At 62.8% G+C, this 24,090-nt stretch overlaps 1 protein-coding gene across 1 annotated transcript in view; it reads right to left on the reverse strand.

Moving 5' to 3' along the window:
* Positions 1–1,073: 1,073 nt before the first annotated feature.
* Positions 1,074–24,090, reverse strand: part of TNS3 (tensin 3) — a 123,826-nt gene continuing 100,809 nt past the window's right edge. Inside the window, exons 20-30 of the mRNA XM_036247244.1 lie at positions 18,771–18,918; positions 17,683–18,326; positions 16,780–16,866; positions 13,483–13,614; positions 12,802–12,897; positions 12,117–12,194; positions 11,345–11,422; positions 5,459–5,627; positions 4,262–4,330; positions 4,149–4,175; positions 1,074–3,098 (exon numbers count right to left, since the gene is read on the reverse strand). Coding sequence (XP_036103137.1) covers positions 2,954–3,098; positions 4,149–4,175; positions 4,262–4,330; positions 5,459–5,627; positions 11,345–11,422; positions 12,117–12,194; positions 12,802–12,897; positions 13,483–13,614; positions 16,780–16,866; positions 17,683–18,326; positions 18,771–18,918 — 1,673 coding nt within the window. The 3' untranslated portion in view covers positions 1,074–2,953. The remainder of the gene's footprint in view (positions 3,099–4,148; positions 4,176–4,261; positions 4,331–5,458; positions 5,628–11,344; positions 11,423–12,116; positions 12,195–12,801; positions 12,898–13,482; positions 13,615–16,779; positions 16,867–17,682; positions 18,327–18,770; positions 18,919–24,090) is intronic.

The raw sequence follows: 24,090 nt of genomic DNA on the forward strand, positions 1-24,090 counted from the left end.
ATTTGCCAGCAGCTGCGACCACCTCGCTGGTCTGCGCAGCTCAAGGTGACAGAGCCTCCGGCTCTGCGGGGCTGTCTGCACATTCCTCACCTGGGCCAGGGGTGCCTCGCACGGGCGTGTCCTGGCCCAGTGGCAGGGGGCATGCCTGACCCAGGCACCCTGGGCCGCGCTGGGGACATCTCCTGGGCTCAGCAGCAGAGAGCAGCTGGCACCTCAACCTTAGCTCACGGGCTGGCAGAAGGGGCACCAACCAACCTCTGCCTTCTTGTCGACAGCTGTCCTGCCGGGTTCCGGGCCAGCTGACTGGGTCTGTGACCCAGCAGGTCAGCCAGAAAGGACACGCCCCTCCCAGGAACCCTCTGCTACACTCAGAGCAGGACTGTGGTGGGAGAGGCTGCAGGGTGCTGCAGACACGGCTCTGGGTGCGGATGGTGCGCTAACCGACAGCAACCCGACCAGGACCTCGGTGGTGGTTTTCTCAGATTCCATTTTAAAAAACATTTTTTTTCTTTATTGATTTTTTTTTTAGAGAGTAAGGGAGAGATAGAAACATCGATGAGAGAGATGTCCCAGGGAGGTGCCCAGACCCAAGGGCAGATGCCAGCACAGTGGGCCGCACCTGGCTGGGGGCACAGGCCTGTCACCAACACCTACTGTAAATTGGGGGAATGTACCTGACTTCCCTTATTCAGTTCAGTGCCACCCAGCAGGTGACACCTGGCAAGTCCCATCGGGGCTGAATCACAAAACCCTGCTGCACCCATGGCCACACCGCCCACTGGAATTAAACTCTTAGAACCCTGAATACACGTGTCCATACACCTCTGGAAGGGAATCTTAGAACGATATTCCTGAAGGCAAAAGAGCCATGAATTTATACCTGAATCCGTAAGCAACTCCCTACGTGCTCCCAAATACACACACAGAGGTGTGTGCTCACATGTACACGCCCACGCACGGACATGTCGGGCACACGCCTGCACACGTACACACCCACACACACCCTAGGGCTCAACACAGGAAGCAGATGCCTCACACGGTCACCAAGGTTAATATTTTATTATACTCTGGGTAGAGATGATATTTAAGAGCAGAGGAAGTGACTATACAACGGACTTATAGAACATTCATTTACATACTGGATATATTCTTTACAATGTAAGGAAAGTAAAAATACCCACTAGTAGTTAAGGCAGATAAGGAGACACGGTGAGGTCTTTGATGCCAAGGAAACACAGGAGACCCTTCCACGGGTGACTGGGCTGGGTCACAGGCTAACACTGAGGGACACGCGTATGGTTAATGAGGGGCAAAGACACCTGAGAGGCACACTTCTGGTGAGGACAGGGCCCTGTGCCCGCTGGGGTCTCCCCGTGTGGCACCAGCCGGGTGGGGGGCTCACCTGCGGCCTGACACCCAGGTCATGGGCATGTCTTCTCCCATGTAACACACATGTAACACATGAGAAGACCTTTTGGCCTCCACACAACCGTCTGCTTGGAGCAAACCTCCAAGAGCCCGGCCACAGGGAAGGCCAGGCAGCTGAGAAGCGAAAGCGCCAGCTTCTCGGGCCTCCTGGTTGCGGACCAGGAGGGAGGCCGGGGCCCTGATCCCCGGGGCTGTGCGTCTGGCTGACCGACGCACGCCCGTCTTCCTCCATCCGAACGGTGAGGGTCCGGGCTGCGGTCTCTGGGTCAGACTTGGGGGTGAACGATCTCGGGACGAGACGCCTCCTGGGGACAGCGCCGACCCGTCCCCACGGCCACCGCGCGCGGGAGGAGGAAGGCCGCCGCGGAGGACCGTGGTGGACACTCGCGCTCGGGGCTTTGGTGGAGCCGAGCGGCTGTCCTGCTGCTCCTCACGGTCCTGGCTCCTCGCCCTGCGCCTCTGACCGACTTTGACCGAGTCCACGCAGCACATCCCACCCCAGGCTGGGGACCGTCGCTGGCGCCTCTGGGGGATGGACAAGCTGGTGGCCGGTTTCCAAAACAGAGAGCGGGCAGTTCCGGGAGGAGCCCGCGGAGGGCCGGAGATGAGGAAGGAGGCAGTGACTTTATCAGCAGGGCCTCCCAGGCCACCAGCATCTCCTGGACCAGGACCACTGACCGGTCAGGCGCCAGACCACGCCACCACTGTGTGTGTACGGCATGGACACCGTGGCTGAGGCAGGGGAGAAGGCCCCCAAAACACCCGTGAGCCTGAGGCCCCCGCAGCCCCTCCAGGAGCCGGCAGGCGTGGACGCGACGGGCTGGACAGGCGCTTCCAGAGCTCAGTGTGTCCCCCCTCCGGAACCTTACACCCCAGAAAGGACGGCGCCCACTGCCTGGAGATGACACCTGACGTCACCGCACGTGGGAGCCGGTCCCCAGTGTCCCCCGGACACCTGCAGGGCACCGCGGTCGTAAATGATTCGGCAGAGAAGCTATAAATTCACGGACTTCCTCCTCTCGAAGCCCACGGCTCAGACCCGATGGGAGGGACGCGGGAGCTGGCACCAGGCCAGGGTGGGGCTCCCGCCCACGGCGACACCCTCGCCCTCCAGCCCATCGCCTGTCCCCTCGGTCGGGGCTCCGGAAGGGCCGGAGCTGCACAAACCCTCCTCACAGGAGTGTCCTGGGAGGGTGGGGACACCGGACACTGGCTGGACAGGAGCCTCTGCCACAGCGGGGCCACGTGCAGCGGTCACTCGGGCCACGGCAGGGGCTGACGTCCCTCCTCCCAGACGCCGCGTGCCAGGCACACAGGGACCTAGCTTCCTGGCACGGTCCTGGGTGCGAAGCTGGGTGGGTGACCTGGCGCCCATTCTGCCCAGACAGGGCGGGGGGCCGCCGGGGGGGCCGTCTCTCAGGGAGGTGCAGGGTGGGTGGTTCTCGGGGAGCTGGAGGAGCCAGGAGTCAGGGTCACCGCAGGGACACAGCAGGGAGGCCCTCTGGCATCTCCAGCCCTGAGGGGCTCAGACCTTCTTAGGGGAGCCGATCATGACCTTTGACACGAAGTTGACGATGGCACTGGCGGGCTGCTCGGGGTCATGCTCCGCGAACAGGTGGCACACGTTGTCGCTGGCGCTGCCCTGCTTCCGGGCCACGAACCCGAAGACTCTGCACAGGGGAAGTGGGGGGCCGGAGCGTCATGTCCATCCCGCAAGGCTGAGGGGTCCCAGCCGTCTCTCCCACCTCCGCCCCCTCGACTCCGCCGTGCGGACGCCCGCCCACCCCCGCCCCTTGGGAACGCTGCGGCAGGTGGGGCCCGAGGGTGCCGGCAGGTGCGGACCCCCGGGTCCTGAACCCCAGTGGCTTCTCCACGCCCGGCTAGTCCTGCAGACACTGTCAGGGCGGGTCCTGAGCCCGGCCCCGTGTCCTTGGGAGGACCGCTCTGTCCGCGGGCAGTCAACCTGACGGGGCACAGACCACACGGGTGCGGATACCCAAATGGCTCCTGCCAGCCACCTGCACACTGACCCCACCGTGGCCGGGTCCCTCCTCGGGGTCCGCACACCTGCGTCCCACTGCACCCCACGAAGGAAATGGGAGACAGCGGGGTGGAGGTTTCTCAGAAGAACCAAAGCCACAGTCTGAGCTGGCAGGGCCCGACCTCACACAAGGACGCCATTGTCCGCGTCCCAGCCCGGCAGGCATCGCCCCGTCGCAGAGATGAAGGGCTCTGTTGTTGAAGAGCAGCGGTGCCCACACCACAGAGGGACTGGCCAAGGCACCCAAGGGGGTCACACATTCCATGCGGCTGGAGTGCAGCCGGCCTTGAGGTCAAAGCCCAGGGCTTGGCCCCACTGGGCCCCAGGAACTGCGTCAGACCCCAAAACCAAGGGGGGCCAGGAAACAGGGCTCCGAGGGAAGGATGCCTGTGGTTGGGTCTCGCTGAAATCAACCTCAGGTGACGGGGGGACATCGACCTGTGGTCATGAGCACGGCCCCACGCCACCCACGCCCAGAGGGAGCGAGGGGCACGGACTCGGTCCCTCTGCACCGCAGACCCGAGAGCCGGGCCCCCTGCCGCGCACGGCCACCTGCTCGCGCCCGACCGCAACACACCCGCCCTGAACGCAAACCCGCGCTCACTGCGCCGCTCAGTCCTTCCTCCCGAGGACCCTCTCGGAAGGAGGTCGGGGCAACACGAGTCAGCTGGCCGCTCACCTGGAGTCCAGGCCGTCCGCGACCCACCTGCGAATGAAAGAGAACAGAGTTACGTCGGTTTCCTTACGGACAGCAGGGGCTGGGGTCCCCACGCCGCCGGGCACAGTTCTTACTTCCTGTCCTGCGGGTCCAGCGCACAGAAGAGGACGCTGCTCACGGGGTAGTGCCTCCGGAAGAAGAGCCTGCGGGGACGGGGGGGGGGGGGGGCGATGACGCAGAGGCTCCCGGACATGGGGCCGCAGCCCAGCCCGTGCTTCACGGGGTTTGGAGAAGGGCAGAGCCTGCGCTCATCGGGGTCTCCGCTACTTCGGTGCAGATTGAAAGACGAGGAAGTCGAGGGTCACAGCCCCCGCCAGGGAGTGGCGGGGACACGGGAACCTGGGGCCGAGCAGCGAGGCCCATGTCACCCCCAGGCAGCCTTGTCCCGAGCTGGAGAAGGCTTAGGAGTGAAACCTCTGAGCTGAACGGATTCACCCCGAAAACACTGGGTGGGAGGTTCTGCCCAGAGACGGTCCCGTGCCGGGGACAGTCCTGGAGCAGCGGTAAGGGCCGGGCAGAGAGTGGCCGGTGCTGGGGACAAACCGAGTGCCCTGGGAGCCAACTGCCACCCTCTGGGTGGTGGGTTCCCTAGTCAATCAAAGCTGTTTCCATAACAATTCACTAAGTCCTGACCCAAAGGCCCCCACGGGGAGGGACCCGTCTGGTTCCATCTGCCCCGACCTGCTCCTGCTCCCTGCTCAGGCCCAGGGTCCCCGGGGGTCACCTGTTTGGCTGAGCTGCTTAGGGGCTTCTCTGGTGGAAGCCGCTGGAAACTGAGCCACCTGTACAGTCATGTGATAACACTGTATTGCATAGTAACTAGGTGATAATGGAGGCCTGCTACTAACATCAAGTACTTAATGTTATCACACAATCACACTATTATCTGGACACTGAAATCTTCTCTGTCAAGGTCACACTCCCGCTGCACCAGGACGGCCACCGCTTGGGGGTCATTTCACTGAAGCTGTGCGGACTCCACCGGCCTCAGAGCCAGTCCACAGAAGTGACTTGAAACATTGTTGCCTTTGCAAGTGATCCATGCACGCGTGTGGGAGATACGCAAAGGGCCAGACGTTGCTGGTTTCCTCGCGGGTCCTGGACCCAGGAGACCACAGGAAAGCGCAGACAGACCGGTCACTGGTTATTGCTGGGGTTCGAGCTCTCACTGGGGCGATCAGACCGTTCAGGGTTAGCTCTGAGAGACGAGCAGCCCCGGGGTGAGCAGGGCCCTGCCCCGCCCCGCCTGCAGCCCCCTGGGGCACACTCACTTCCTCTGATTGTCCGTCAGGGTGATGCCCTGGGCCGACACCTTGAAGTGCACCACGGTGGACAGGGGAGGCGGCTGCTGGACCAGGGTGGTGCTCAGGGCCTTCTGGATGGCTTGGTGGCCCGTGAGGGACTCCATCTCCACGGAGTTCAGGTACCACACGTTGCAGGCTGTAGGAAGGGGAACAGCAGTGTCTGTGTCTGTGGGACATGCGGCCGACGGTGCCCGGGGGCCACGAACCATGCGACCTGTGTCCTGCGCCAGGTGCATCGAAGGCAAACGCCCTTTGCCCTAATTCTGAGGTGTGGAGGGAGTGACCCAGAGACACACGAGTCCCAGGGCCGAGGCGGAGAATAAACAGGTCCCCGGAGCCATGGAGACGCTTCTGCAGCTGCATGTGTGCCTGGCTTCCCTGTGGGGGGCTGGGGCACCTCCTCAGTGCCTCTGTGGTCCAGGTGGCATAGGAGCCCCACCCCAGGGGGATGAAGGGAGCGTCGGGTCGGGGCTCTGCAGCCTGGAGCCCAGATCAGGGCCCCGCTGGGAGCTCCAGGCATGGCGGGCACCAGGGAGTAGCCGTGCAGCGGGCAGACCACGGCCACGACTCAGCTACGGGGCGCTGCCCAGAGCTCCCTGCCCAAGGAGCTTGACGATGCTTTCACACCATCTGGTGCCACCCAGGGTGGCCCCTCCGGTTAACGACTTGGCCGTGTCTGTCAGATCAGAAGAACCACCCCACCTGGTGGGTGACCTACAGGCCGCGCTTCTGAGAGGGCAAAGGACACCTCAGTGACTCGTGAGGCAGCCACCCTGGAAGGGAAGACGTCCAGCCACACGGCCCTGTCGGGGGTCACACTGGAAACCAGTTACGGCCCAAATCGGGGAGGGTTCAGGCCCCCCTCGGTGGAACACTGAGCAGCCAGCCAGTGGCCGCCATGGAAACTGTGGCCACGTGGAAAACGGTGGTGGTTAACGGGAAAGCAGAATAAAAGCCCCTCTGTGTGCCGACCGGAGCCATGAAATGAGCTGTGTGCGCGGGACGGGAGCTGGAAGGCAGCCCGGAACCTGGGGGCGGTCTGATTCCAGAGTGAACACCCGTCTCTGGTTCCTTCAGGGTCACGTGATGCTCACCGGCTAGCGACAGAGAAAAAGAAAGTTCTGACCGACTACAGTGAGACCCCATGAAACCGGCACAGCCTGACTCGGGTGCACACTGGCAACTGAAGGTGGTGGGGCCCAGACCCCGGCGTGCTGGCCGTGCCCCCCATGCCTTTGGGGATCTCTCGTTCCACAGGCAGAACCAAATATGAGTCCAGAGCACAGACAGAGCTTGGCCCTCAGGCACAGCCCGGCAGCTCTGCCCGCCCACGGAGCCGCGCCACGCCCCTCCCCCACGGCGGGGCCACGCCCAGCTCCACCTGGCCGTGCTCCTGTCCAGGGTGTGGCACCGTGATGCCCTGCTGGGAACTGGGCCTGGGCCGGCCACAGCAGGAGCCGCAGGGAGCAAGCACTCTGCAAGCCCTGGGCCATTCGTTCTCAAAGCAGACGGCCCGGGACACCGCCCACGGGCTCTCCCTGCCCCACCACCTGGAGGCCCCACCACCGGGAGGCGGGTCCGAGGCAGCAACCAATGCAGGAAGTGGCCCTGCAAGCAGCGTCCGAGGTCCTGAGACGCCAGAAACAAGCTAAATGGATGACTCCGGGGAGCTGGGTCCCACGACAGACCCTTCCTCGGCCGCCAACCACGGGACCCGCAGCGTTTGCAGACCGTGGGGACTCGTCACGCCTGCGAGAGGGATCTCAGGGTCCGCGTGTGCGTGAGGGGCCCGGGGTGATTCCCTCTCCCTTTCTTTTCTGCATCTCCCTGTTTAGCTTAAAGAACACAGATTACTTCATACAGAAAACATACTTCACAGCGCAGTAAGCTAAAACCACAGCTCGGGGACGTGTGGGAAGCCGGCCAGGAGCCCGTGAAAGGCCCCTTTTCAGAGCTCGGCCGCGACGTCGTCTGCTCCGACAGGAGCCAAGGGCTCAGGCTACCACAGCAACGGAATCGTTTGGGGAGCAAACTCACGTTTGGTATCAAACGAGAGAGACCACACTGAAGAGACGAAAGTGTCTGCCTCGCGCTACGGGCCGTCCAACCGGCCCACAGTCCTGCCTCGGCACCCCGACTGCCGTGGGGAGCTGGGAGGTGACCCCAAGCGGCCGTAGCAGCAGGGGCTGAGGACCTGAAGTGCACTAGGACCACGAATGAAATTCAGTTTACGGGAAAGCCCCACTCCATGTCCTGCGGTGATCAGAGGTCGGACTGCCCGACTACCTCCCGACCGCTGGCTCCGCACCCGTCCGGACAACCTCTCGGACCCCCCAGGATGCACCTGGGCGGCTGCCGCTGTCCCGGCCACGTCTCTGTGCCCTGTTGACTCCTGGTCTCGTCAGCCATGAAGGCATCTGGGCAGAAAGTCAGGCCTCTTGATGTGTCTTAGAACCGAGAGATTTTTTTTTTTTTTTTAATCCTCATCCGAGGACATTTTTCCATTTTTTGTACAGACAGAGTGGGAGGGAGAGAGAGGAAGAGAGAGAGAGGGAAACATCGACGTGAAAGGGACACATCGAGTGGCTGCCACCCGCACGACCAACCAGGGCCGGGGACAAACTGCAACCAAGGTACGTGCCCTTAGCGGGAACCGAACCCGGGCCTCTCCGGACCGCAGGCGGACGCTCTAACCGCTGAGCCAAACCGGCCAGGGCAGAACCGAGAGATTTTTAAAAGGACACGAATGTGACTCTGTCACCACTTCGCCCCTCTGTAAACGCCTGACTCGGATGAGTAACTGAGACGCCAGGTGCTGATGTCTTGTCCTGTAAAAGGCCAGTCTTGTACGGACACAGACCGTGCAGACTTACTGATGTGTGCTACGTATCCTTCAAACAGATGATGAACTGGCTTAAAAATGATGAGCCAGAATAGAACAAAACACGTCAGGACCTACAAATAAAGTCTGCAAGAAGCCCTGGGGGCTCCAGGGGCCACTGGGCACGAACCTGGGGGCAGGGAGCACCGTGCCCCCGTGAACTGGGCCACTGGGCCGGCATCTCACCCCGTGACGGGACCTGAGAGTCACCAGCGATTACAAAAGGGTTGCAGGAGCTCAGGCCCCACAGCGACAGGGAACAGCAGCAAATGAGAATACAATCTGCCTGGGCCGGTGTGGCTCCGCGGTTGGAGCGTCAGCCTGCGGACCAAAGAGTCGTGGGTTCAATTCCGGTCCAGGGCATGTGCCTCAGTTGCGGTTCGGTCCCAGGCCCTGGTCGGGGCCGTGTGGGAGGCAACCAATTGATATGTCTGTCACATCGATGTTCCTCCCCCGCCCCTTCCACTCTATCTAAAAATCAATGGCAAAATATCCTCAGATGAGGATCAACAAAAAAATAAAATAAAACAAAAAAAAGAAAGAACTGGTAAACTGGATTTCATTACAATTAGAATTTCTGGTCTGCAAGACATGCCGTCGAGAGACTGAGAACGCAAGCTGCAAACTGGGAGAACACATTTGCGAATGACACCTGAGAGGTGCTGCCCAGAATTCACAAAGAACTCCTAAAACTCAACAGTAAAAACACAAGCAACCTGATTAGAAAAATAAATGGACCAAAGACCTTAACAGACACCTCACCAAAGAGGACAGACGATGGCAAATGCGCATGTGAGGATGCTGAGTGTCACAGGTCATCGGGAAGACGCAAACCCCAGGCACAAGGGGACCCGTCGGAACAAAACCTGAGCGCGGACAACTCCCCGCGCTGGGAGGAGGGAGCAGCGGGGCCTGGCTCCCTGCTGGTGGGAGGCGACCGCGCAGCCGCGTGGGAAGACAGTCTGGTGGTTTCTTACAAGATTAAACATACAACGAAAAAGCTTCTCACAGCAAAAGAAACAACCATCAAAATGGAAAGGGAACCCACTGTATGGGAGAGCATAGTGGCCAAGGATACATCAGATAAGGGGTTAATTTCCAATATACATAGAGTGCTCATACAACTCAACAAAGGAAGACAAAGAACCCAACTGAGAAATGGGCAGAGGAGCTGAATAGATACCTCCCCAAACACGACATACAAATGGCCAAGAGACATATTAATTTAAAAAATGTTCAATGTCACTAATCATCAGAGAGACGCAAATTAAAACAACAATGAGGTATCGCCTCACACCTGTCAGAATGGCCGCCATCCACAAATCATCAAACAACAAGTGTTGGCGAGGGTGTGGAGAAAAGGGGACTCAGTACACTGCTGGTGGGAATGCAGACTGGTGCAGCCACTATGGAAAACACTATGGTGTTTCCTCAAAAAATTAAAAATTAAACTTCCATTTGACCCAGTGATCCCACTCCTAGGAATATACCCTAAGAAGCCTGAAACACCAATCAGAAAGAATATATATACCCCCATGTTTGTAGCAGCACTATTTACAATAGCTAAGATCTGGAAACAGCCCAAGTGTCCATCAGTAGACGAATGGATAAAAAAGCTGTGGTACATATACACAATGGAGTACTATGCAGCTGTAAGAAAGAAAGACCTCTTATCCTTTGAGATGACATGGAGGGACCTGGAGAGTATTATCCTAAGCAAAACAAGCCAAGCAGAGAAAGACAAATATCACAGGATCTCACTTATTTGTGGAAGATAATGAACAAAATAAGCTGATGAACAAGATAGACCCAGCGACATAGAAAGGAGCAGAGTTCAGACCGACAGACCCCCGAGCAGGGAGATGGGGGAGGGAAGAGATAAACCACGGAGCTTATACGCATGTAAGCACAGCCAGTGGACATGGACAGCAATGCTGGGAGGAAGAGGGATCGGGAGGAGGGTGTCTAGGGGGGAAAGGAGAAACATTTGCAACAAAAATAAACTAGACACACATTTACCACGAGATCCAGCAATCACGCTCCTTGGTACTTACACAAACGCACGGAAAACTTATGTCCATGAAAAACCCGCGCATGGCTATTTATAGCTCTTTATTCACAGTTGCCCAAACTGGAAGCAACCGAGAGGCCCTTCGGTAGGGGAGGACATAAGGAGACTGGGTCCATCTGGACAAGGGGCTGTTCCTGGGCAGAAAGGCGCTAGGTCTCCATGAAGAACAGGAGCCTCGGGTGCCGTCGCTGAGTGAACGCAGCCCGTCTGAAAGGCTCGTCCGGTGTGATTCCAGCCACAGCGCACCTGGGACCGGCGAAGCCGGGGAGACAGTAAAAGACCAGAGGCTGCCGGCGTCGAGGGGGAGGAACAGGCAGAGTGAAGAAACGTCTCCGTCTGGGCTGCAGTGCGGGCGCATCTCACCACACACTTGTCCAACCCCCAGAAAGCACCCCACAGTCACCCCGCACAGAAGCCACGGGCTCCGGGAATGATAACCTGTCCCTGCAGGTCCCCCCGCGGTGGCGACTGTACCTCCTGGGGGAGGGACCTCTACAGCGGGCAGGGGCATCTCTGAAATTTCTGCTCCACTTTGCTGTAAACCTGAGACTGCTCTAAAAATTGGTCTATTAATACAAAAAAAAGTGACCTGGGGAGCCTGTTGGGTGGGGTGTGTGCCGCCCTGGGGGACACCGTTGGCTCCTTCAGACGACCCAGCCACGTCTTCTGACCACAGACACCGACGGTGGCCACAGGCAGGTCACGCACACCCTGTCTCACCACGTCTCCCCAAACTAAACCCGGGACATAACACTTATCCCGCCGACGCGACCCTGCGGGAGCCGGAAGGGCACCTCCAGCCGTCATGAGAGAGAAGCTTCGAGCCCACAGAAGGAGAGGGAACCCCAGGACTGGATGGGGCGAGGCCGTGACCCCGAGTCCCGCCACTGCCGTGACTGACCTGCTCCCTGCTTCAGAAGCTCGGCCGCGGAGTTGGCCGCTGTCTGGGGAGCCGTTTCCGCTACTTCCTCCAGTGGATCTGCAGGGGACAAGAAAACAGAGAACTGAGTCGGCTCACCGGGAAGCGTCTTCCTGACCACGCGGGACCCTCAGGACGAAATTGTGTCTGACAGTCTCAGGGAAGAGGGGTCAGAGCCCCGGACTAAACCGTCGGGTGCGGCATGTTTTTAAAATTCTTGCGGCGCACCGGGTGAAAACTGCAGTTTATATGAACAATGAAATCATAAAAGATAGGTGACGACAGACTCCGAATTCCTCATCTTTCCGGAGCAGAATAATCACACGGCCCGGGGAGCGGGCAGAGGCTCGACCGCGCTGCGCGCTGTGGACGTGCCTATTTTAACTCGCTCCTCCGACTACGGCTATTCTCAAACCCTCACGGCAGAGACGTCCACCCCGCACGCTGAGCTCCGCAGCGTCAACATTTCGCCGATTCTGTAGACTCGCAAAGTGAGTGTCAGGACCTCGAGGGCTCAGGTCCAGGCACTTAGCACGTGTGAGGCACAGAACCTTCGCGCCACAGAGACCCAGGGCGTCAGGGCCGCCACCTCTGGTCCTCGATGGGGTCAGACCACCCCCATCTTCAGGGTCCCCCTCCAAGGACCGGTTGGAAGAACCTCCCGGCCTGACTCCCCCCCCGGGCCCGTGTGGACCCGACACCGTGCGCCCAGCAGCCGCGGTGACCGCTGGGAGCCGGCCGGAGCAGGGCGCACCTCTGTCCGGAATGAGCAGCTTGCAGGGCAGCGCCAAGGGCGTGATGGAGTGCTGGCACACCAGGGCCGTCAGGCTCCCTGCGGGCAGAACGGGCAGCGTTAACAGGACCCCGAGACGGCGTCGCTCAGCAAACCCACAGCCGCAAACCCGGAGCCCGGCACGCGCGGCAGCTAGCACGCCGCCCCGCCGAGGGACGTGGTGTGAAGCTTCAGCAGAAGCGAAGGGTTAGGTAGAGCGACTGAGGTGACGCTGGGCAGGCAAACCACAGTCTATGAGTCAGACAGTGGTGACCTTACGCTGTCCCCAGAAGGGGCTTCTAAGGCTATGGGAGGGGGGACCCAGGCCTCCCCGGGCGCCCAGGGGCCTTTCCCACCAGCCCGCGGGGTCGGAGACGTCACCTCCCGGGGAAGAAGGCCAGTGTCTCTCCTACACCCACCGGACGGGCTGTGCTCTGGCTCCAAGCTCGGCCACACTCCCCACTCCCCCTCACCCCCGCATTTCCAGGCCCGGCCCCCCGCTTTTCCTTGTGGGGGCTGAGAAAGCTCCCAGAACACTTTCGAGTCTGGTTCATCCTGGAGCCCGTGGTTCAGGGGGGACTGAAGGACCTGCTGTGTGTGATGCCACCCGGAGCGGCGGCCCAGCCGGGGCGGGGTCCCCCCATGCCCGGGGCACCCCAGCACTTACCGAAGTAGGGCTCATTGGAGCAGCCCTTCAGCCGCACCCCCTTCGAGGTGCACTCGATCAGAAAGTGCCGGACCAGCTCGCTGGCCAGATCCCCGGCTGCGGGAGGAGGTTTGAAGGAAGGAAACGGTCAGATTTAGTTTAACTTCCAGAACCCAGGGCAGGGGGGACAGCGAGGGGCAGCAGTCAGAGCAGGGGCTGCCCGAGGCCGCTCTGTGACAGAGCTGAGCCACCACACAGGACGGGGCGGGTCTCGGTCCCCAGGCTAGCAGGAGCCGGGGGGGAGGGAGGTGCTGTCCTCGTCCTGGGGGGACAAGGGGTGACGGCAGCCGCCAGGTCGCACTCATCCTGGTGCAGGAACAAGCTCCGCACACCCAGTGCCTTTAAGTAAGAAAACCGGGACCCAGGGAGCCGGTCGCCACGGCGACTGGGGGAGCAAGACCCCAGGTGGAGGCCTGGGAGGGCTGTCCCGATGTTTGGTCAATGGAGAGGGTCACCCATTCAAAGCAATAAAGAAATAAAACCTACAAATCGTTAACCTCCTTTGTTGGACCAGGGCTACACCGAAGGAAGAGTACCCGAAATGACAAACACAAAGAAGAACATCCGTGAGCGCTGTTCTGACACCCGTGTTCTCGGGCAGACAGGACGCAGAGGCGCGGAGGGGCCGCGCCGGGCACTCACCCTTCTTGTTCAGCAGCAGGACGGAAGGTGGGGGCGTGGCGACCTTCATGGCGAGGCCGTAGGCGCCCCGGAAGGAGTGGCTGTCCCGGACAATGAAGGACCCGGGCTCCTTGTCCTTCAGCATGGCGATGGCTGGGGGCGGAGAGACGCGTGAGGGTCTGCAGGGCGCACGTGCCCATGACGACACCCCAAGAAGGCTCCTCTCGGCCTCCTGCACACTGGGCCACGGGAGTGGGCCCTCGGGCAGGTCTCTGGGGACGTGCATTTGGGGGAGCCTGGGAGGGCTGTCCCGATGTTTGGTCAATGGAGAGGGTCACCTGACGTGAGGATGCACATGTGCAGGGCAGCCCCTCCCTCTGGGTCACACGACCCCACAGCACCCGTGACGCCCGGACGCGGACCCCGCCTGACAGCCCCGGTCCCAGCACACAGCCTGGCGGGCAGGACGTGGGTGGAAGCTGCCACTGTTCGACAGGAGGAAAGACGTTTCCAATCACAGGAGGACATGCCCCCAGGTTACTGAGGACTCAATATTTAATAAGGTTCAAGAGCCGCCCAAAGGGATGGCAAAAACGTGGCCACCGGCCATCGTCCACCCCGTGGCTCCAGGGCCAACGTGGCCAGCTCTGTCCTTCTCCACGTGTCCGGTCTCAATGACTCGGGGCCGACAGCTGGGCTGGCCCGTCTGCACCATCTCCTCCCCACCCCCGGGAGTCTGCACCCTGGGCCCCCTGCTCGAGATGCAGGAGGGACGAGCCCGGGTAACAGCGCCCTCCGGCCGAGTGCTGCCCTGACGCCGGCCAGGGGTTTCTCTGGTACGTGGACACATCTCAGAATCGCCTTCGTAACTTCTACTGTTTGTAAGATAAAAAGAAAACTATGGTTTCAAGTAGAAACTCATACAGAATCCTGGCCCTGAGAACGTCACCTTCCTGAGAAACCAGAGGCCTCTGGTCAGTGAGTGTCAGGAAGTGTGTCACCCCAGTGACATCAGCGTCCTGCCTGAGGCCCCCACGGCAGCCAGAGGGCGCCCAGCCCCCGACCCCAGCAGGACCGGGCCAGAGGCAGAGCCGGCAGGACAGAGGGACAGAGGACGCTCTCTCCAGGGCAGCGGGTGTGGGGCACCCGAGGGCACGGGCCTGGCTGTGGCGGACACCAGCCTTACCCGCTGCTCCCACCCACCCAGCGTGAGGCTGGTGGGGGGCCGGGCAGAGCCGGGGGGCCAGGCATGCACCTCTAGCACATACTCTGAACTTGGGGGCTGAACGTGTGTTACTTTGTGAAAGTAGTGAAACGATGACTTACATTAATTACGCAGTTTCAGTTGTGACGTGTAAGTCACGTTTCTGTTCCACTTTGGTGGAAAGAAGGGCCCGTCCTTGGGGCCTGGACTTTGACCAGCACAGGGAAGGCTGGTCTCCCCCCAGGTCCCATCCCCAGAGGCCGGGCCGCCCGGAGCTTGGGGACACGCAGACGCTGTGTATGGAAACACGTATCGGAACACAGAGGAGCCCGAGCCCGTATGCTGAGGATGTAGGACCTGCTGGTCACACCCTGAGGGCCCGGCCTGGGCCTCGCTGTCCAGCTGAAGAGGGTGGAGGACGAGGCCACCCTCATCACCCCTTCCGCTGCATCTGGTGCCTCCGGGGACGGCGGGAGGTCACGTCCCAGAGAGCACAGCGGGACAGCTGGGTCCCACCCACTCGGCTGCAGCCGTTACCTCCTGAGGGATTTTTACGTTCGCCTCAGCAACCCCCAGGGAATCCATGTCCCGCAGCAACGAGGACCCCTAAGCTCCCAGACAGCTGGGGTCTTCCTCCTCCGTCCTCCTGAAATGTCACTGCCGCTGGGATGGAAGAAGCACCTCCCGACTGGCGGCAACATCGACACAAGCCCACAAGCCCCCGACACAAAGCTGGCCCCCCCGGACCTTCGTCTGTGCCGTGTCCTCCCTGCAAATGTCTAGGAAGTGACCTTTCAGTTCAGCTCTGAGGTCCCCGCCCAGGGCACGCGGCAGCTATTTTGAGACAAGTTCCACGCAAAGGAACCTTCCACAGGTGAGGCTGAGATTGGGTGACACAGGGCCCCTCTCACACAGCCCGCCCCCTCTCCGGGCAGGCCGAGGGCCCAGGGGCCGCCTGGCTGTGGGTCAGAGAAGGGGGGCCCGGCCAGTCCAGCGTCCAGTCTAGAAAGCTGCTCTGGTGGAAGACGGGGCACACACAGAATCTTCTAGAACAGGGTGCTGGACTAGCCTGGGCAGAGTCTGTCCAGCTGGCAGAGGGCCAAGGCACCGGAGCCAACGGCCACAACCACGGGGACTCATGTGACAAAATCAGGGGGACAGACGGAGCCCTGACTTGTGCTGGAGCCCGGCTGCGCCACAAAGGCCAATTCAGGGAGCGAGAGGTCGCTGGGCTGCAGGCCCCCACGTGAAATGACAAAGTGCCATTGAGCTCAGGGAGAAAGGCCCGTTCTCACCACTGTTGTCTACTAGCCGAACAGAATTCCCGGGAGGAAGCGGACGGAGCCGTGGGCAGCCGCTTAGCTCCTCCTGTGTCCGGGCGTTTCTGGGAAACCCCCAGGCGGAGTCCATGGACGGAGCAGCCCGGGGACCCCGGGGCTGGCACCTCCCTTCGCCGAGCGAGGTGGTGACAAGGTGGTGACAACCCCTTTCTCAGCCGCCATCGGGAAGCCCCAGGGGACTTCATCCCCACGGCCTGTCTCCCAGCTCCTGGGCCGTCACACGCCGTCTCCCTCAGTGACCCCGTGCGGCAGTGTCGCAGCCTCTAAGGGGACAGCAGGTCCCCAGGAGCGGAGGCCAGCACGCTGTGGGGACCATGTCCCTGCTGTGGAGGTGGCTGCCGCTCCCCCAGAGGGGACCCTGATGGGCGCCGACACCGCATCCGCTCACGTTCCCAGGAGAAGTCCCCACGACTGAGCTGCTCAAAACTAGGGGTGATTTCGCTGGCTGAACCCCGCCAGGCAGGTGCATGTGTGTGATGGGGTCTGTCCGGTCCACCTGCCCCTCAGCGTCCGTCCCTACCACCTGGACGGACGCAGGGGTGCCCATTCAGACATTGGAGACACCTGTCCTTCCTCCTGACCCTGGTCTCCTGTCACTGTCTGCCGTGGTCACTGGCCAGGCCGGCCTGATGGCGGGGTCTGGAAATCACACCCGCACACCGGGCAGCTCCCTCCCGAGGACCCGGCTTCTCTGTCAACACCGGGGCCCGCAGTGCCCCCAGGTGTGCAGGGGAGAGGCCCGCTCCGAGTCCTCCGGCCCCGCCCGCCACACACCTTGCTCCCTGGAGATGTCCGCCTTGTACCAGAACTTGGAGGTGTCCTGCACGAAGCTCACCGACACGTGTTTCTCGCCTGCGTGATCTGCAGGACAAGGGAAGTGGTCAGCGCAGTGGGTGCTGGTCGCCACGGCTCTCACCGCACAGGGAGGTCAGGCCCCGCAGGCGCGGACGGGTGCCTGGGGAAGGGCCTCTGCGGAGCCACGGGAGGGGCGGGGGGGCCTGGGACAGCGGGAGGTCAGGCTCTGCGACCGTCCAACAGCACGTAGTGGGAAAGGCAGGAGCAGCCCGGCCGGGGTGGCTCCATGGCTGAACGTCGACCCTGCACCAAGAGGTCGCCAGTTCGATTCCCGGTCAGGGCACATGCCCAGGTTGTGGGCCCGATCCCCAGTGGGGGGCGTGCAGGAGGCGGTCAGTCGATGTTCTCTCTCATCCATGTTTCCATCTCTCTCTCCCTCTCCCTTCCTCTCTAAAATCAATGAAGAAAAATAAATTAGAAACAAACAAAAAGACGACGGGAGCGGAGTGAGGCCGGTCACGCCCCCGGTGCCAGGACCTCACAACGTAACACAGCTCAGAATCAGCGTCCAGTGTGTGCGTTCAATTCGAAACACAAAGTTATTTCCCAAGGACACTGGTTCCGCGTGCACGGAGAAACGCCACCAGGGCAGACGCCTGCCCTTCGGCTGTCAGGATGGACCCATGAGGACAGACGCGGGAGCCGAGGAGACTCGGAAGGGCCGGTTGGTGTTTCGGGCTAGAAGACCAGAGAGGCTGAGACCTGCCGATGTGTCTCTGCGGCGCCCGGCCCAGCGCTGGCTCCCAGACCCTGCGTGAACCCGGGGTCCTTTCCGCGTGCCCGAGTGGCCAGAGGGGCCGCCCGCCCGAGAGACACACGTACCCGGAGAAGGAGCCGCTGCCTCAGGAGGCTTGGAGAAGTCCGGCAGCACGTTCGGGAAGGGGATGCTCATGGTGCTCCCGCTGTGGGGGCTGGAGAAGCCGCTGGAGGACGGCGAGACGGACCCGAAGGAGTGGTCCCCCTCCGAGGCCCGCTTCTTCTCGGGAAGGGGCGGCTGCCCGGGCAGGGACAGGCCCGGGCCCTGCAGGACAGGGCTGTGGTGGCCGCTGTGTCCAGGCCCCGCCGTGAGAAAGCTGTGGGGCAGGAAGCCATTGTCGACGGCCCCCGCCGCTGTCCGCGGGGTGCCGAGGGGCTGGGCCGCTGCGTGGGAACTGGCCAGCAGGGCCCCCGGGTCCTCCCTGGGGGGCAGGCTGCTTCCCACGGGGGCCGAGCTGAAGCCCAGGAAGGCCTGGCTGCTCAGGGCACCCAGCGCCTCCGGCCGCTCCGCCAGCGACAGTGTGTGGCTGTGGAAAGAGGCCTGGAGCTCAGCCGGCGAGCGCTGTGGCCGCCCAGGGATGGGGCCGTCCTGGCCAGAGCCGGGGAACTCGCTGGTGCAGAGGAGGCTTCCTGGGGGCCGGCTGCTCCCCAGCAGGGCCTGCGCTGGTTTGGGGCTGGTGTCCACCCACTGGTGCTCAGCAGACGGGGGGCTGTTCAGGAGACAAACCAGTCAGAGTGGACCCAAGGCCATCCATGGGTGAGCCACGGCCCGGACCACGGCAGCCCCTCCTCCCTCGGCCCGGACCACAGCAGCCCCGCCTCCCACGGCCCGGACCACGGCAGCCCCTCCTCCCACGGCCCGGACCACGGCAGCCCCTCCTCCCACGGCCCGGACCACGGCAGCCCCTCCTCCCTGGGCCCAGACCACGGCAGCCCCTCCTCCCTCGGCCCGGACCACGGCAGCCCCTCCTCCCTCGGCCCGGACCACGGCAGCCCCTCCTCCCACGGCCCGGACCACGGCAGCCCCTCCTCCCTCGGCCCGGTCACGGCAGCCCCTCCTCCCACGGCCCGGACCACGGCAGCCCCTCCTCCCACAGCCCGGACCACGGCAGCCCCGCCTCCCTCGGCCCGGACCACGGCAGCCCCCTGCTGACCTGTCCCTCCGAGAGCTGGGGCTGCTGCTGGAGATGGTGCAGGAGGACGAGAAGGCCTGTGGGAAGGACGGAGCCGAGGGTTTGGGTCCCACGGGGCTCTCTGACATCCCCACAGAGTGACGGAGGACCTCAGGGCAGCCTCGAGGTTCTGCAGGACACAGAGCAGAGGGGCCTGGTTACTGTCCTCGTGGGTGAAGCGGGTGCCAGGCCCACTGGGTGTGGACCGCGTCCACTGGCAAGGTCCACACACAGAGGACCTCACGTCAGCCCTGCTCCCAGCTCCCAGCTCCCAGGATGGAAGGGGAGCTGCCGTCCCCACTGTGCCAGCTGGGGACGGCCCTGCAACCCCGGAGGGGGCACAGGTCTCCACCCGAAGACCAGTTTGCCCTGAGTGACTGACGTCCCGCGAAGACCAGGACTTCTCTCGCTCTGGGGCGCGGAGGCCTTCCCCTACTTTCCACGAGGTGCCGCCAGGTGCTGGCTAGGGGGGCACACAGCCCTGTACCTCAGCTCACACCCAGGCCCCTGCTCTCCGGGCGCAAGGCCACCTGCGGCCCTGCCCACTGGTGTCCTCACACCAAGAGGTGCAGCCCGGCCCCTGTCACGCAGGACGCGAGACATCAAGGGCCTCGCACAGCCGCCTGGGTGACGCTACGGCCACATCTCCCATGGAATTTCACACCCTCCCGAGGAGGTGCTCACGACCGCGGCCCCGCATCCCCCCGCATCCCCCCGCATCCCTCCTGCGTCTGGCACTTTGAAAACCTCGCCTTAGCTCTGCCAGAGCCCCAGGACGGCCATGCCAAGGAAACGACGCAGAGAGACCCCAGTCATTCTGCTTGAAAACGGGGACCACGGTGAGAGGAAGGGCCAGAAGGGTGGGCCGGAGGCGGGTCAGACAGCCTCTCCGGCCTCAGGCCGGTCCACTTGGGAGCAGGGGGAACGGAGGCCAAACAGAAGCCCGCGGTCAGGGCTGTGCAGCCCCACGGTTCTGGGGAGATAGAAACTGGGGTTCAGAGCTACCGAGGCAGCCAGGACGCGAAGGCCGAGAGCTCAGAGAAAGGGGCGCAGAGGGGGGGCGGCACCCAGCAGGCTCCCTACGGGGCGTCTCCCCGAGCTCACAGGCCACGCCCAGTGCGGGGACCAGGAAGGGCTGTGGGCTCTCAGGGCTGAAGGGCCCCCACGGGGCGGGGTGCAGACAGACGCCGCTGTCCCGGGGTCAGACCCGCCGGCCACCACCCCTCTGTGCGCTTCGCCTGTTTCCAGAAGGTGCTGCCCTGAGCAGAGGTGGTGGTTTCGCGCTCTGGTCACAGTTCGGCTGTGGGTGCCGGGGCCACGAGGGCTGACGCGGCCCAGCTGCAGGGCCCAGCTCCGGCCCCCCGCCAGGAGGCCCCGGCAGTCGGAGCCGTGGGCTTTCCCGCCTGCGAGGGGTCTCGCCGGAGATCCGTGAACCTCCCGCCTGGGCCTGTGCCCACCTGGGCCACCTCTGCGCCGACACCACCATGGGCACACCGGTCCCTCATCACGTCCGAGAGGGGTCTGGGCAGTCACACAGCGTCCTGGGTGTGGCCACACAGGGACGAGCATACAATGTCGGGGGATAAAGCCCACAGAGACCCCCCGCACATCAGTGCTGACCTGCTCTGGGCCCCGCATCTCCCCGAAAAGCTGCCCCCGCCTCCCCTGCCGGCACCCAGGAGGCCACGCTCCCTCTGCGACTCTGACCCGTCACTTCCTGGTTTTCCCTGGTGCCCGCCGTGTCCTGTGCCTCCTGGGGGTGTGGACACCCCGCTTCCCCTTCCCTTCCCCAGAGCCGGGCGAGGGAGGGTCACAGACTCCTCCCCGAGGGCTATTTTTACGCCCTCGCCGGGGGAGGGCTGGGGGGGCCGGATGACGTTGGCTCCCCGCTGTCCACTGTTTACATCACGTGGATGTTGACAGGAAGAGAGGGGACCCACTGGCTGGCTGTGCCCGGAGCCTGCGGTCCCGCCAGAGGCCCGAGGCCCAGGTGGAGGGAGCAGCCCTGCGGTGAGAATGGGGGGCGGGGGGCGGACAGCAGTTACCCCGGGCACAGCTCCGATCCACACTCACTGACGGTGCTCGCGGTGCGTGTGACACGGAGAAAGGCCACCACCCAAACACGCACGCCCCCCTGGCTCCTTGGTGACAGGAAGACCCCAGGAAGGTACAGAAACCACTGTCTCACAATCAATCGCTGGTGACGGTCACCAGGAGGTTTACGCGGGACATTCCGTCGATAAAACAGTCCTTTTCCTGCTGTTTGGCTCTTAAGTAAAAGTATAATTTTCCAAAACGCAGGACTTTGCATGGGAAGCTCTAGAACAGGGTTTTCTTTGAAGGGAGCCCCGTTCTGTCATCTTCTGTTAATTGTGCGAGAACAACCTGCCATTGACCAGCCTCCTTGGAAGCAGAGGAACGTCGGGCCGGCCGCCAGACAGACTGGGAATTAACTGGCGAAAACCCTAAAAAGACGGGAAAAGCAGAGCCCGCACCTCCGGCCCCAACATGCTCCCAACACCCGGGGAGCAGGGACCAGCGCATGAGCCCGCACGCACCCCGGGTCCGGCGCTTCCTCTCGCAAACCCTCCGGTCAGCCCCGCGCGTGAACCCGTGCTCAGCGCGAGGTCACGCCTTCGGTGAGCACCCCTCAGAAAACCACGGCCCCCCTCCCTCTGACCCGCAGCACACACGACACACGGAAATGCCGGGAGAACGGTTCACGGCAACCGGGACCCCACTGGACGTCCGTTTCTCCGCTCAGGCCCGTCTCCCACATGGTGGAGGAGGACACAGTCCCGGCCGAGCGGAGCTGTGCGGGGGGCCCTGCTGTGGACCCGGGGAGACCCTCCCCCTCACACCCAGTGCCCCTCACAGGGGAATGTCGTCACGTCGGGTCGAAGGACGGGAAACCCAAAGGGCGTGTGGTGTGTGTGTGTGGGGGGGGTGGCCGAGCTCCCGGGGGCCACGTGGAGAGGAGGGCAGAGCTGGGGGGCGCACTGACCTCAGGGCACGTGACCCCGCCACGCCCTGCCCCGGGGGCTTCGCACTGCGTCTGCCTGGCGGGCCAGTCCCACTGAGGGTCCTGCCAACCTCGGTGGTCCCTGGTTCTCCCCTTGGGTAGCGCCCGCCTGGGCCAAGCAGGCTACATGTCCCCAGCACCCCAGGGAGGCGCCCCAAATGCTTACATGACCCAAGAAGGCAAAGCAGACATGAGGAACGGAGCATGAGAGCCGGAAACGTCGGAAAGCATGTGTCCACTGTCTCCCAGGGCCTGTGTCCCGGCCAGTCCGGACCCACCAGGACCCGATGTCGGGATGTGGCACAAAGGGTCCCGTGCGTGGGAAGCCCTCCTGACCCTCTCCCCACTGACCACACTCTCTGGCCTCGTCCCAGCCACACCGGCGACGGCCGGGCAGCGGCCCTGGCCGCTCACACTCTCTGCTCAAGCCCGCGGGCTCCGTGAAGAGCACCTGCTGGTCTGTCGGCGGAAATCCTAATGTGAGACAAAGTCGGAAGGTCTGACACCTCAGTGACGGTTTCTTCCCGTCTGTGAATGACTTTCTCCACTTATTCGTATCCTTTTAAATGTGTCCGAATAGCCCGGCTGGTGGGGCTCAGGGGCTGAGCGTCGACCCTGCACCAAGAGGCTGTCGGTTCGATTCCCGGTCAGGACACAGGCCCAGGTTGTGGGCCCGATCCCCACGGGGGTGTGCAGGAGGCGGCCACTCGATGATCTCTGTCATCCATGTTTCTCTCTCTCTCCCTCTCCCTTCCTCTCTCGCTAATGTCAATAAAGAAAAGAAATTAAGAAAGAAAAGACCTGGGACTTGGAGCCCCTTCCAGATGGGCCGCCGAGGGCGGGACGGGCTCCCCGACGGAGCAGCAGCCCCCCTCGCTGTCCCTGTTTCGTTCCCTCGAGCACCGGGAGGGAAACTGAGGGCAGCAGACAGAGAGGCGACGTGCCCAGGACAGCCCAGGACAGCCCGACGGTCACCCCGGCGGCAGACGGACCAGCCGGACGTCGCGGCTCTGAGGTCACAGGCCGCTCCAGGTGTCCAGGTTCCGGTTCACCGGCACCTCTCACTTGTGGAGAGACAGTGGGAATCAGGGAACCGGCTGCTTTGGGCCAGCGCCCCGGGCGTGCCCCGCACTGCGCTGAGACACTGGCCGCATCCACTTTATCCTCGAGAGGTGTCCACGCGCCAACAGAGACCCCCTCTCTGAAAGGCAAGGTTGATGATCCTGTTCTGAGGGGCCGACGCATCTCTGCAACCCGGGAAGCTACCCTCTCCCCACGAGAACCCGGCCTCCACCGGACATCTGACGGTCAGCAGCCTAACCTCACACACAAACCTGGTCTGGAGTGACTGCCCCTCGCCCCACATCCACCTGCCGCCACCGGGCACAGGACGGGGAGGGTGCTGTGGGCGTCATCACCGCGGGGCCGCGCTCGGAACGCCGGAGCCTCCGCAGGGAGCCCGGCCACCCTCGCCGCACGGCCACAGGGAGAGACCCACCTCTCTCCGCAGACAGACCAACCGAAGTCCCCTGAACCTCACTTTGGGGTTAGAAAAGCGCCTCCGTCCTAAGCGGAGGATCTCTGACAGGAGGCACGCGGGGAGTTCACAGGGACCACCCCACATCGGGTGCGTTAACACGCGGGAAGCCACGCGAAGGGGACCCCAAGGGCTGGGCGTGTCTGCCAGCCATCACATTGCTCTTCCACAGTGCAGTGTTGGGGTTCCCGCCCTCTCCCTGGGGTCTGTCCCCACTCTTCCAGCAGGACCACACACACTGCCGGCCCAGGGTCAGCAGGACCCAGAACGAAGGACACAGAGGCCCCAGCACTCGCTCCGCCCAGGCCAACCCCAGAGCTGGGCGCCCGCCGGCAACTCACCTCCGAGAGGTCCCAGGAAAGACAGAGAAGGAGCCAGACGCTCCTCTCTGGGAACCTCTGCTGAGCACGCGCGCGGCAGGTTATTTTGGTGGCCACAGGTCCTCTGTGCCGGTCCCGGGCTTGCTGGGAACCCTCCCTCTGCCCCAAGAGTGGGCGACTCTCTCTGAAACCCCACCTCGCCCCTGGTGCCTGGTCTTAGCGTCGGGGACAACGCGGCCCCTCCCAGGGAGGGCACAGGACCCAGGACGCACGGCCGCGGAACAGGGCAGACACATTTTTCTGCATTTTCTCCGTTTCAGCAAAAGAATGTGCTGTGCTGGGAAGAGCCGCTCGGGAAGCCGCACATCTGCCAGCCAGGCGCCCGCCCGAGTCCGGGACAAAGCCTGCTCATCCCCCGCTGCC

Source organism: Molossus molossus, unplaced genomic scaffold, assembly GCF_014108415.1.
Source record: "Molossus molossus isolate mMolMol1 unplaced genomic scaffold, mMolMol1.p scaffold_m16_p_7, whole genome shotgun sequence".
NCBI lineage: Eukaryota > Metazoa > Chordata > Mammalia > Chiroptera > Molossidae > Molossus > Molossus molossus.